General features: G+C 45.7%; 1 protein-coding gene across 1 annotated transcript; it reads right to left on the reverse strand.

The window, feature by feature from the left end:
* Positions 1 to 339: 339 nt before the first annotated feature.
* On the reverse strand, positions 340 to 6,587 carry LOC132072686 (G-protein coupled receptor 26-like). Its single transcript, XM_059471171.1, has 3 exons — positions 5,920 to 6,587; positions 4,777 to 4,890; positions 340 to 908 (listed from the first exon to the last, which is right to left on the reverse strand). The coding sequence occupies exons 1-3, from the start codon at positions 6,585 to 6,587 to the stop codon at positions 671 to 673; spliced, it is 1,020 nt and encodes a 339-aa protein (XP_059327154.1). The 3' UTR covers positions 340 to 670.
* Positions 6,588 to 13,082: the final 6,495 nt, after the last annotated feature.

The following is a 13,082-nucleotide window of genomic DNA, read 5'->3' on the forward strand; positions in this document are numbered from 1 at the left end:
CTTTGGTTATGCTTGATAGAATACTGGCATATCAAATATATATATATGTACCACTTCCTAAAGGCTATGTTACAATCATGATGCCTAGTAATAAATAATAGTAATAATAATAACAATCTCAGATTCAAAGTGCTGACTCACTTGAGGCACCAATACAATAAATCAATCAATTAAAATATCTATTTTTGATATTCGAAACCAACAGCACATCCTGGGCTGCACGTGAAGCACAGAGGACTCTGAACCTGTCCTTCCAGCGTGGGGATTCCTGTGCTCCCAGAGGAGGACTCTGAACCAGTCCTTCCAATGTGGGGATTCCTGTGCTCCCAGAAGACACTGGAATGTCATGTTTGATATGGAACACTCCAAGACATACCAAGTCTTCACACATGAAACATTAAGAGCTGTCTAAGCTCCTTGAAAGCCTCGAAAGGCTCTCTCAAAACCCCTCAAGCCAACTCTGTTCACTGGGGACAAGGCTTTGCCATGAATTGTGCTTGGCTGCAGACCAGGGAAGAGCCTTTTTATGAAAGTCCACGATGCAATTTGTCACATTAATGCAGCCTTCACACCCTGGAGACACTGTCACACTGTCAGCAGGAGAGGAGAAAGGCAGTTTTCCAGCAGCAGCAAACACCTGTCTCCCTGGAAGGGCAGTGCTTTCCTGTTGTCAGTTTGCTCTGTGCAAGCAGTAATCGTTTTCAGTGTCGAGAGAGCTGTTGTACCCTGATGAGGGATACAGGTCCCTCTTCAGTATCCTGTTGACGATGTTGATCAAAACTTTTTTGTACTGTTGACGTAAAAGTGAGTAAACAAACGGATCTGATGCAGCCTTACTGTAGGTGAGGCACTTGCTTATAATTCCCCAGTAGTAATTTATGGTAACAAAAGGAATGAGTTCTATCAACCTGTTAAACATTAAAGAGAAATGGAAACACTTGAGTGTTATATTCACACTGAGCCCAGTGCTCAACTCATGCTTCATGAAACATTCAAGTACCATTTATTTTCTTCCAGTACACAGTCCCTGCAAGAGTAGGGTCTTGTACATCTCACATTCAATAGGGGCAAAGAGAACTTTCCTAGCAAAGCCACTGGGAGACAAAATCAATTCCTACTATGGAAAGAGGGGAAAACTGTTTTCAGTGGTAATGCTTCTGTGCAGAGGAGATAAGAGAGTGCTGTAGTTTACTGCTCACTTTCTGAATTTACTGAGCTGTGCTGGTAAGTGGTCAAAACTGTGGTGCCATAATTGACTACCTCTCTCCCACAGCAAGTTTGAGATAGACACATGTGTCTCGGGGCACCCAGACTCAGTGACCTGAGTTTCCTGAGCAGAGCTGTCTAGTGACACTTGAGACATTTGGACATGGCCCCACTGGCATCAGGCTGCTGCTCCTGGAAGGTCCTGTGGCATATCTGCCAGCCTAGATAAAGGACTTGGATGCCATGCTGCATCTCAAATGACACCAGAAACGTGGTCTAGGTCTGAGTCCATCCCCTCAGACCAGACCAGAGCACTTTCATTACCCCACTGAGGTGAATTAACACAGATGCAAAGTGGATTCATGTCAGCCCATTGCAGTATGAAAAACAACCTGGCAGTATCCCAGGGAGGTCTGGCTGGCACCTGCAATCCCACAGTGTGCTGAGCAGCACACCCACCATGACTTAGCCACGGAAGTTTTTGTGTGCATTTGGCTGACTTCTAGATTGGCCAAAGAAAACAAGGAGACAACGCTTTTATCATCATTATATGACCAGTCAGCTCCATCCAGGCCTGTGTCTCCTGGCCTGTGCTTCACGGATGATTAGTGGCCTCAGCACCTCAGCTGAGAGGGAGGCATTAATCATGGGGGCAGAAACCACAACTAAGTTAAACAATTTTTCCACAGAAGGGAGGGCAATCCTTCAGACTATTCCAGCAAATGTCTCACCCAACTCATCTGCAAATCCTCCAGGAAGGTGGAAAGAACAGGGTGAGGGACTTTTATTTTGTGTATGTCTTTTGTAAAACCTTTTGCAGGAGCAGGAGTATTCTACTTTGCTCTATTCATCCCAGAAGAAAAGAAAATGTTCTGGGAGATAAAATAGCCCCTTTCTGTACTCTAAGTCATCACTGTTTGAAGATGTAAGATGAGAAGCTTTCTCGAGGCTTGAAGAACCTTCTGTCCTCTTTCCAAAATGCAGAGCTCCTGACTTTCAGGGTGTTGACTTTTGAAGCTGTTCCAGTCCCTCCTCATAGAAAAGCTGACTTACCATCATTTGGACTGAACATTGTTACAAATAACAGGAAAATTCCTTATTTATATGACTAAAAGTAAAATCATTTTTATGGCAAGTGCACTTAAAACCACAAATTACTTCTGTTTGAAGTTGCTCAGAAAAAAATTTCCAGTGAATTCAAAATAAGTAGAAGATACAAAATATGAGAAAAAATGTACAATAAATGACACTTGCTACATGATTAGGTTTATCCCATCCTGCATGTCATCCTAATACGAGAAATATATAATTGATATTTACACAACTGATGTTTTTATAAAGACACTAAATAAGAGGGGTAAGATATCTTTTAGTCTTGAACATAGATGTATTGCTGTGTTCCCATTAATGCATTATGGATCCGATCCTAACTTAATTGCACTGAAGCCAACAGAAGAAAAATTACGCAGATTTTAATAAGATAAAGGGTCTGGCCAAAACAAGTCAGAAATATCCATCTGAATGCATCTTAGTATGATTTCCATGTTTTCAGTGCTGTTACAGAAGAGATTAAATTCATCTGTCGCCTCTTAGTGAACAGACGAATATATTGCTAATGAGCCTAATCTCATTCAAATTTCTGAAGTGAGGAGCAAATACTGAGCTCACAATGCAACATGAGTCACCAGGCCAAGAGCAAGATGACAGGGAGGATGGCTTTTGCATTGCCTCCCCAGAGAATGCTTCAGTGCCAACTCCCTAAAAACCAGAATGAGGGAAGAACAGAGAATCAGGCATAGCAGCAAGTCCTCCAGTCTCACCTCCATCACCACCTTTCGTGAAGTGCTGTCTTGGCACTCTTTTGTCTTTGAGACAAGCAGCCTTTTAGGATGTCTTCCCCCAAACCTTCCCGTTCTGCTGTCACTGAGCCAGCTCGGTCCCTGTGACAAACAGAAGCTGGACTCACGTTTCCATAAACCAGCCCTCAGCCTTCTCTGTAGTGATTCACTGGGTACCAGTTTGTCACACACCATCTCACATTTGCCAAATGCAAGGTCTGAAGAAGGAAGTAACTTTTATTGTAGAAGTTTATGAGAAATACCTTCACCCTGAAAAATGTGGCCATGTTTGGAATTTGCTGAGCTTCGTAATGGTCAGATGAAAAGAAGATGGCAAAATCCACTTTGCTCAACATAATTACATCCTGATTATGGTAAAAGTGAATAGAACATGACTCAAAATGTACTGAACAATGATGAACTGACCTTTTAACTCTGTGATGTAATGTTAATATTTGTAATAATCTTTTCAACTGCAGAAAAAAGATATAGTTATCCAGGCAATCAGGAAGGAATCCCTTTCAACACGTAAATGGGAACTGAAATAAATGTCACTTTAAAAATGTTAAAAAAATTGTCTGTTTAGTGCACTGGCCATAACCTGCCCCCTACTCCTCTCAGAAAAGGGCAGTGGCTCTGACCATAAATGGCCTGTATGTATGTGACTGTAAGATCAGAGCACTGAAGCTGGCCAGTTTCTGTGAGCTGCTGTGGCTGCAGACACTGGCAGCTTGGTAGCAACCTTGAAGAAGCCCTCACCAGAGGGTTTTGCACACTAGTGCACCTCCTTCAACACAAGTCAGCACTCTTCAAAATTGTCTGGAACACACTGTGAAAGTGGGAAATATATTTAAAAATCACTTGTGAAAGATGTAGCCCATTGCAGTTTAGAGATGAAAGGTTAAATCTGGCATGCTGCAACTCAATGTAGTTACACTGACTTCCAGCTCACTGGTTTACACAAGATTTAAAAATAATAATCATCATCTATTGTATGAAGACTACACAAGTAGATAAGGACAATGATGCATGGACACTTCAAAAGGTGCAAACCACCAGAATGGATACTTATAATTCTGCCCGGTTGAGGAACATGGTGTTTCCTATACATTTAAGGAGTCTAATGATTACTTTTCCTGGGAGATAACTTTTACACCTCATCACAAGTCTGTGCTGCACCATTAGCAATATATTTAGAGGTATTAATGTTTCCAGACTGAAACCTTATCTGACAAATTATCAGGCTGGACAAATTTAAATTATATCAACTCAGCTTCCAACAGCAGCAAGCTTGGCCTTATGCCTAAAAAAAAAAAAAAAAAAAAAAAAAAAAAACCCAAACCAAAAACCCTAAGCTAAGCTAATCAGAAAAGTCTGTCTGTTTTCCTCTCTGATGTGAGGGTTGTGCTAATAAGGAAGGGTGTCAAGTCTTTTAAACTGCCTTTATCTCCCCCTGGCACGTAATTACTTCCCGGTACTTGTCCTAAAAGCCACTTGCTTTTGGCAGAGGTGATGAGGGAAGGAGAGCCAGGTCCTGCCGGGGCTGTCCCCTGGGACTGGGTGTGTGGACAGGAGCAACGTGTTTGTGTTTGTGTCCTTTGGTCCTCAAGACCACTCCCGGGGGTCCGTTTCATTCTCGCCCCCCAAAATTAGCTGTAGGACCCCCGGGCACCTGGGCATCACAGGACATCCTGATCCCGCAAAGTCCCGCACCCCTACAGGGGATACTAACCTGGTGATAATGTAAGGACCAAAACAGATCACGAACGACCCTATAAAAATACTGATTTTCTTGGTAGCCCGCTGCCTCCTCCTTTTCTGCTCGTTTAGACAGCGCTGCTTCACACTACGGAGGGAAAAGAGCAGTAAGGGTGTTAAGGCAAGAAGGGAGGAGGTGAAAAGTGAGTCCAAGGAAGAGGGGAAGAGCTCCACGCCCGAAAGCACCCGGGAAGGGAAGGGCGAGGAAGGCAGCCCCGAGGAGAGGAAGGCAGCCCGGAGGGGAGGAGGGCAGCCCGGAGGGGAGGAGGGCAGCCCGGAGGGGAGGAGGGCAGCCCCGAGGAGAGGAGGGCAGCCTCCCGGAGGAGAGGAGGGCAGCCCGGAGGAAAGGAGGGCAGCCCGGAGGAGAGGAGGGCAGCCCCGAGGAGAGGAGGGCAGCCCGGAGGAGAGGAGGGCAGCCCGGAGGAGAGGAGGGCAGCCCCGAGGGGAGGAGGGCAGCCCGGAGGGGAGGAGGGCAGCCCGGAGGGGAGGAGGGCAGCCCCGAGGGGAGGAGGGCAGCCCGGAGGGAGAGGAGGGCAGCCCGGAGGAGAGGAGGGCAGCCCGGAGGGGAGGAGGGCAGCCCCGAGGGGAGGAGGGCAGCCTCCCGGAGGAGAGGAGGGCAGCCCGGAGGAGAGGAGGGCAGCCCCGAGGGAGAGGAGGGCAGCCCGGAGGGGAGGAGGGCAGCCTCCCGGAGGGGAGGAGGGCAGCCCCGAGGGGAGGAGGGCAGCCTCCCGGAGGGGAGGAGGGCAGCCCCGAGGGGAGGAGGGCAGCCCGGAGGGGAGGAGGGCAGCCCCGAGGGGAGGAGGGCAGCCCCGAGGGGGGGAGCATAGCCCCAGCCCTGCCGAGCCTCGGGACGATCGCACTCGGCAAAGCAGTGCCTCCCGCTTGAAGGGAGCTCAGGCAAGTGGCATAACCCGGAGAGCCCGGTTAGCGTTCAAACAGAGAAGGCTACAAATGCACAAGTCACCGTTCCTGGCACTGTCAGCAGCGTCTGAAAACAGAGGCAGGAGCGCTCGGGACAGGCAGGAAAGGGTGCTGGGGAGGTGGGAGATCGCTTCTTTCTGCCTGGGGTAACTACCGCTGGTGACCGGGGGCTGTGGGTCCGAGTGCGCACCATTACCTGGGGTGGATATCCACCAGCAAAACCAGAGTCTGCATGGTAATAATGTCTATCCGCTTGCAGTGGAACCGGGCAACTTTCAACACCTTTAAATAGGTGAAACACAAGATCACCAGAGACAGCATGAAACTGGTGGAGTGAAAGACAATGGTGAACACTGTAAACCTTCTCCTCTCCGTCTCTTCCTTCAGGTGTAAGGTGCAAGAGGCATAAACGCTGTTGTAATCTACCCACGAGTAAAACAAGGATACCAAGGGGAACGTGAGGGAGTGGAGCCACGAGTAGCCCATCAGTATCACAGCGTCCTTATACCGCATCTTGCTGGTGTAGCTCAGGGGGAACACCACGGCAATCCATTTGTCGATGCTGAGCGCTGCCATGCTCAGCATTGTGTTGGAAGTCAGGAAAGTTTCCAGGAAACCCACCGCCTTGCAGACGCAGCCCCCGAGGGGTTGCTGGTTCCTCAGGATGCCCAGCAGGGTAAAAGGCATGTTCAGAACGGTGAGAAGCAGGTTGCAGAAAGATAAGTTCACCAGGAAAACCCCGGCGACCTGCTTGCGGATCTCCGTACTGTAGACGAAGCATAGCAGCACCAGGAGGTTGGAGAGCAGAGAGACGACCAGCACCAGCACGAGGAGCAGCGCCAGCAGCACGCCTGCCAAGTCCATCTCTCAGCGGGTCGTCTGGAGCGGGCGAGGGCAGGAGGAAGGGGGCACCCGCGCCGGCACCGCAGCCTCGCCTGCCGCCCACCGCGGCCGCCCGCGCATGGTGCCGGCGGCGGGGCAGGGGCCGGGGCAGCGCCCGGGGCAGCGGGAAGGGCAGCGCCGGGCAGCGGAGTCGAGAGAGGGGCGAGGGGAGCGGGGCCGGCCGGCGGGACGGGGCAGAGGGGGGAGGACAGGGACAGCGGGGCGGGGGCTCTCTGACAGCAGTCAGGCTGCGGGGGGGAGCGGGGCTCGGGAGAGCGTGGCCGGAGCCGAGGGTAGATGCTGCAGCGACCGGATCGGGAGATAGGGGGTAAGGGGGGTACCCGAGAATCGGAGCTGGAATAGGGGCCCGAGGCGCTGTGCTCCTGGCGCTGTCCGCGGTGCTGAAGCGGCGCTGCCCCGACGGCCGCCCCGCTCTCCCTCAGGCCGCCGAGCGCGGTCCCCGCAGCGCCCGAGCCCGCGCCCCCTCCGCGCCCCGCCGCCGCTCCGCTCCGCCGGGCGCACGGCCTCCGCAGGCTCTGAGCATCTTCCCCGTGCCCAGCCCCTCAAATACTCCAGCCGCGGAGCCTCCCGCAGCGACTCATGCGCAGACGAGCGGCTGCGAGGCACAGGCTCAGCCAGGGATCGCGGCGTCGGGCTGATCCACTCCCGGATGGCGGGCGAGAGCAGCAGCAACCCAACTTTCCGCTAGCGTGCAGCTCAGGAAGATGAGAGACCAGGAGATGAGTTACTGGGATGAGTCTGATCCCTGCGCTGTGCTCAGGCACACCCTGAGTGCACCAGCTGTATCTAGTGCTCCTGAAACCTGTTCAAAATCTGGTGTCTGTGCCCCTTGGCAGGCACTCCCCCTTCCATCTGAGGGATTGTTTGCCCTTTTCCCGCTACAATGCTTGCTGTGGTTGCCCTCTGGGTATTCACACCGGCACGCTGCTGACCAGTGAGGGACGTTTCTCGGTTAGAGACTCCACTTTGAGTGCTTGGACTCACCAGCTGGTTGAACAAGTAGCCAAATTAGGGTGATGCTGGCACACTCTGTGGAAAACTAAAGTCTCTCTCTTTAGCAGTTTCCAGTCACACTGATAACACGGTAGTGTGGTGGTCAGAAAGGTTTTATCTGTTATCACATTCTGACAAAAGCTGAAAAGACAGACAAGAAAGAGGACAGAAATTCCCCCCTGCAGTTGTCAGAAATGTAGATCACGTGGCTAATTCCCAAAAATGCTGTGAATCTTTGTCTTAAAAAAAAAAAAAAAAAAAAAAAAAAAAAAAGAGAGAGAGAGAGAGAGAGAAAAGAGACTAAGTGACTAAGTTTTGGTGCATCAAAAGACTGGTACAGAAAAAAGCTGCCATGTCTAATCACTGTCACATTTTACAGTTGATCGCCAGAACTGACACAAAGAAAAAGGAGAAGAAAAGGTAGCTTTCCTACTGTCCAAAATTACTGTTAATATCCTAAGGAAATGCTGTATTGTATATATTGTCCCTTTAGTGTAGCCTTGTCACGCAAGTGTGACCACTGTGTGAATAACTGTACATAAAACTGCTTAAAAGAGCCTGAAGGCAATGCGGGTTTTGTTGGGCTTTTTCCCCCAAGAGTAGTTAAAGTTTTGGATCAGGCCCTAATTGAAAAGCTTGCTATGGTAAATTATATGTCTTAAGGAAAGAGCAAAGCAGCAAGACATGAGATGTGTTATTTGGAAGTGAACCAGTGCAGTACTACTCCTCGGGATGGAAAGAAAGTGAATGTTTTCTTTGATCAGAAAGCTGCCATTTCCAAAGTTTAAAAAGTGCAGATACATTTGACAGGGCTTATGCTTGATGAACAAAAATCCAATATATATCTGTGTAAGCATTTGAGGGAAAAGAAATCTATAAAAGCATGACAATACCAGTTTCCTCAGCATTCAATTGTTGCACTTCTATCATCAGAGAGCCAAAAATGTTTGGGAAGGGTTGGGAAGAAATGAACCATCATGGGAGAACCTGGCTGTATCCTTATAGAGCAAAGGTTCTGCAATTACTCCCTCCCCCACAGCAGCAATTCTTACAGCTCCTACTAGTCAGAACCCATATATGACCTACCTTTCATTTAACAGTATCACAAGGTAATGGGGTTTTATGTCAGCCATCTGGGAATAGAGGCTTTCTGAGTAGTGGTGTCACTGTTGGGGCTATTTGATATCATCACAGAGACAACCTAGATGTGCTGTTCCCCTACTGGGATAGCTACCTGAGAAGCTGTTTCCTCTTGGATGCAGAGAGAGGGCAACTTCTGTCTCTCTCTTTCTCTCTCTCTTCTACACATACATGCATACATAATTTCTCCTATATGGCCTTTTCAAATGAAGAACAAATTGTTTCTCAAAACTGATGCAGAGAATACATTGAAATAGGACAAGAAAATGCAAAGAATACATTGAAATAGGACAAGAAAATAAAAAAGTGGCAAAAAGACAGGAGAAAAATTGTTCTGATTTTTTCAGATGTATAGTGAGTTTTACAGTACCCTGCAACAATATTCTGGACGCAAACAACCCAGTAGAGATGACTTTGTTGGATTTCTCCTTTTGCTTTCAGTGGAACTTTGTCAATATGTGACAAGTTAAACGTGCACATAACTTCCTTTAGGATGTGAGTCCTCTGCTGACTCTTTCCCATTTACAGTCAGCAACCCTGTAACACTTCATACCAGACACCTTTCAGTCTTACTTGCAGCTTATGAGGCTGGGAACAGTCACTTACTTGAGACCAGAAGGCTCAGACTTGCTGTGGTGGGCTTGCAAATGTGGGCACTGCCTCCTTAGCCCCTGGAAACACAAATGCTGCCTTTTCACATATCAGCAGACAAAGCTTATATAATTCCAAATGCTCACAGCAGTCATACTAAACACATGTATTTTCCCAATCAAGATCTTCCAGTATTTATCAAAGATGCTGTTTTGGTGGAAACTGGGGACTGTAGAGACTGCTGCAGTACGATTAAGAAAAGGAAAAATAAAGATGTTCTTGTCAATAATTATCCCTTAATAAACACAGTCTATTTAGTTAACACAGATTAGGTAAGTACTTGAGACTTTTATTCTAACAACTGCATCATTCATTAAATCTACACATTCATCTGTTCTAAATGTTGACCACAACTTATTTGATTTAATGGTGAATGGGCTGCATTTGTTGGAAAAAATAGGGTAAGAATCAAATTCCTTTTTTAGTTTCACTCCAGGAGAGATGTGTCATGCAAATTTCAGTGTACATCAGAACTGCACATAATTCAGCTCTAATCAATGTATTCTGCAAAGGCTAGGAACACATTTAATTTGGTTCTAATTTTAAGAAAGCACCATGAAAGAAGGAAACCTCAAACAAATTATATCAATTAATTCAAAAGTACAGAGAAAAGCAACCCTTTTCCTCTGATTCTCTTATGACAGGTGAAGAGAGGGAAATTAAATTATATTAACCAATATGGGGGGAAATGGAATGACTCATGGAACTGATGTTACGAAAAAAGCTTTTTACTTCTAGGGCACTTACTAAAAAGTGACCCATTTCAAAAGTGAGTAAGACTGGTTAATACTCGTGAGCTTTTTCAATATGTCCTGTAAATAGATCTGGTACTGATAGATCCTGACAAGCACTGAGATATCTCTTCTCACTTCCACAATGACTGCAGGTGTGTTATTGTTTTCATGTTACATTTAGCTAATGAAGCTTTAGTGAAGTCAGAGTCCTTCAAGTCTCAGCAACAATTTATTTTCCTTATTATTCTTTTGTTCTTTTTTGTTGCCCCTCTTTCTTTTCAGAGGCCTATTTTATTAGGATTTGAACTATAGAGTCTTTGAGCAAGCAGGGCTACTACACAAATACAGATTTTATGCTTTCTGGAACAATGAGACAAATAAGTAAGCAGATAGTAGTATTGTGACAAGTGACATCCTGTTAGTCCCGAAAGAAAAGATGTGAAGCCTGACTCATCAGTCTAATACAATTCTGAAAGACTGTTCTTGTGGCAGAATTCCAGTAGGCACATTTACCACCTGTGGAATGACTTTGTCCTAAAGATCTTCCTAAAATGGAACAAAGAAAAACTCCATGTGTGTAAAGCCCACACATTCCTTCACTAAGCCTCTACTTTTCAGGGAAAAAATTTGGAGCAGAAATATGAAGCTCAGCCATGCCACAATTTTGCAGACTGAAATTGCTTCAAAATTGCCTAAGTACTATAATGAGGAATCTCAAAGTTCAACAGATAATCTTGTAGCTGTATCAAAAGTCTACACTCACAAAAACCTTTTGAGTGATATTTCTGTTTATGAAAACTAGATAGATTCCTACAGTCTGCAAAAATTGACCTCAAAATTATTCCAGAAGACAATATTTATTTTTTTTTAAAGATGGAGGGCAACAGAACTGGTGAAGGGTCTGGAGCACAAATCTTGTGAGTGGCTGAGGGAGCTGGGCTTGTTTAACCTGGAAAAATGAGACACATGGAGAACCTTATCACTCTATGCAATTACCTGAAAAGGAGTTGTAGACAGGTGGGGTCAGTCACTTCTCCCAGGTAACAAGTGGCAAGATAAGAGGAGATGGCCTCAAGTTGTACCAGGTGAGGTTTAGATTGGACAGTAGGAATAATTTCTTCATCAAAAGCATTTTCAGGCATTGAAATGGGCTGCCCAGGGAAAGGTTGGCACATCATCCCTGGAGGTATTTAAAAGACCTTTAAATATCTTTTAAATGTAGGTGTGGCACTGAGGGACTTGGTAGGCCAGGGTTAACAGCTGTACTTGATGATCTTTAGGGTTGTTACAACCTAAATGATTCTATGATTGTATTCTTGATATTCTTAATGGAAATAGAAGTGCACAAGTACTGGAAGATGACAGGAAAACAAAAACATTCATAGAAACTCAGCCAGTTTGAGCTGACATACAGTTTTAAAAATAGTTATGTATGGATATGTGTCAATGCTTCCTCTTTCTCCCACCAATTCTTTTTGCCTTTTTCCTCTTCCACAATGTGACACAGTAGGTAGAAGCAGAATTCTGAATTGCAAAATTTGGCTTTGGAATCAAGCTGGTTGATTTGTTGATTTGATTGTTTGGTTTTTTTTTTTCCTAGAGCGCAATGCAAAAGTGTGAAGGCAAAAATATGCTATTCTACTGAGCAGCAAAATATATTGATTTCAGTGCAGTTTGTGTCAAGAGATAAACAAACACTAACTAGCTTTTACACCCAGAAGCTTTAAAACTATGATGCAAGTCTGAAATATTAATGGAGGAATGCTGTTGCCTCAAGCAAGTGGCACAGGTACTTGAATCTCTGCCTTTCATAACTCAGGGACAAGTTCTTCAAAATATCCAAAATATGTCTTTTCTTTCCCCAGACTGGTTCTACAATAGAGTTACTACTGATTTAATTAAATATTCAGGACTTGGGTTATACCCAGAAATTTATATTTTGTGAAGATACAATTCTTCTGCAGTCTCCAGAAAAAATAAAATGGTGAGTGGAATCTTATTGAATATAAGAGCACATATAGTTGCCTACCATTTTCATGTGTTTTGTCTCTTTTTAAGGATTTGGTTATCCATATATTTTTAACCTGACAGGAATGAAGATTAAAGTGCTTTTTTTTTTTGGTATTTTTCAGTGCCTCACAAACACAGTAGTTCTTACTAGAGATGCTGTACTACACCAGATTGTTATAAAACTTATCAAAGCTGCAGGCATGGGGATAAAATTCCCAGGAGCCTTTTCCTGGCATTTTCAACAAATGTGACAATGTTTAGCACTTTCAGCGGCTAGAAAACATTAAATGGCATTTTTCAGAAACTGCTGAGGCAATTTATTTAGTGTTGTGGTGAAGTTCCAGGAGCCAACACATGAAAAAACCCGGCATGTGTTCTCTTGCTGTACTATTGTAAGTCTCCTTTTGCTGCCTTACTTGTTCAAAATCTCCCCCCCATCTAACAAAGACGGTTTGATTCTGTTTTCCCTGAGTCAGTGCAAATCCAAGATAAGTCTCTTAAAGCTACTGAGAAACCAATGCAGTGGAAATGAAAGCAATCAAACATAAGACTGTAAAACAGTATGAAGCTTCTAAGATGAGGCCATTTTGATTATAGTTATTTATTATAGAGAGCACTCTAAGCAAGCACATCAAGAAAAAATTAACCCCACCTTGTGCAGGGGAAGGGCTGATCTGCAGGGATCTGTGCTGAGCTGCTCAGGGACAGATGCACAAAGCCCTCTGGATGGCTGCAGAGGAAGGAGCACAAGCACACAGATGAGAGCTCTGTCCTAAGCTGTTTGCTCAGGAGCAGTTTAAGCAGATGCTGGATCAAAAGGGCAGAAAAAGCTGGGCTGGACAAGCCACCTTGGTTAGAACTCACACATGAGCAGAGTGGCAGCAGCAATGCAGGACAATATTCTCTGGCATTACTGCACAATGCCTCT

The sequence above is a fragment of the Ammospiza nelsoni genome, chromosome 4 (assembly GCF_027579445.1).
Source record: "Ammospiza nelsoni isolate bAmmNel1 chromosome 4, bAmmNel1.pri, whole genome shotgun sequence".
NCBI lineage: Eukaryota > Metazoa > Chordata > Aves > Passeriformes > Passerellidae > Ammospiza > Ammospiza nelsoni.

Excerpts from the sequence above, each read along its gene's own strand:
- LOC132072686 (XM_059471171.1), bottom strand. The coding sequence starts at position 6,587 with ATGGACTTGGCAGGCGTGCTGCTGGCGCTGCTCCTCGTGCTGGTGCTG. Across the intron at positions 4,891-5,919 it reads CTGGTGGATATCCACCCCAG|TGTGAAGCAGCGCTGTCTAA; the intron begins GTAATGGTGCGC and ends TTCCCTCCGTAG. Across the intron at positions 909-4,776 it reads GGTCCTTACATTATCACCAG|GTTGATAGAACTCATTCCTT; the intron begins GTTAGTATCCCC and ends AATGTTTAACAG.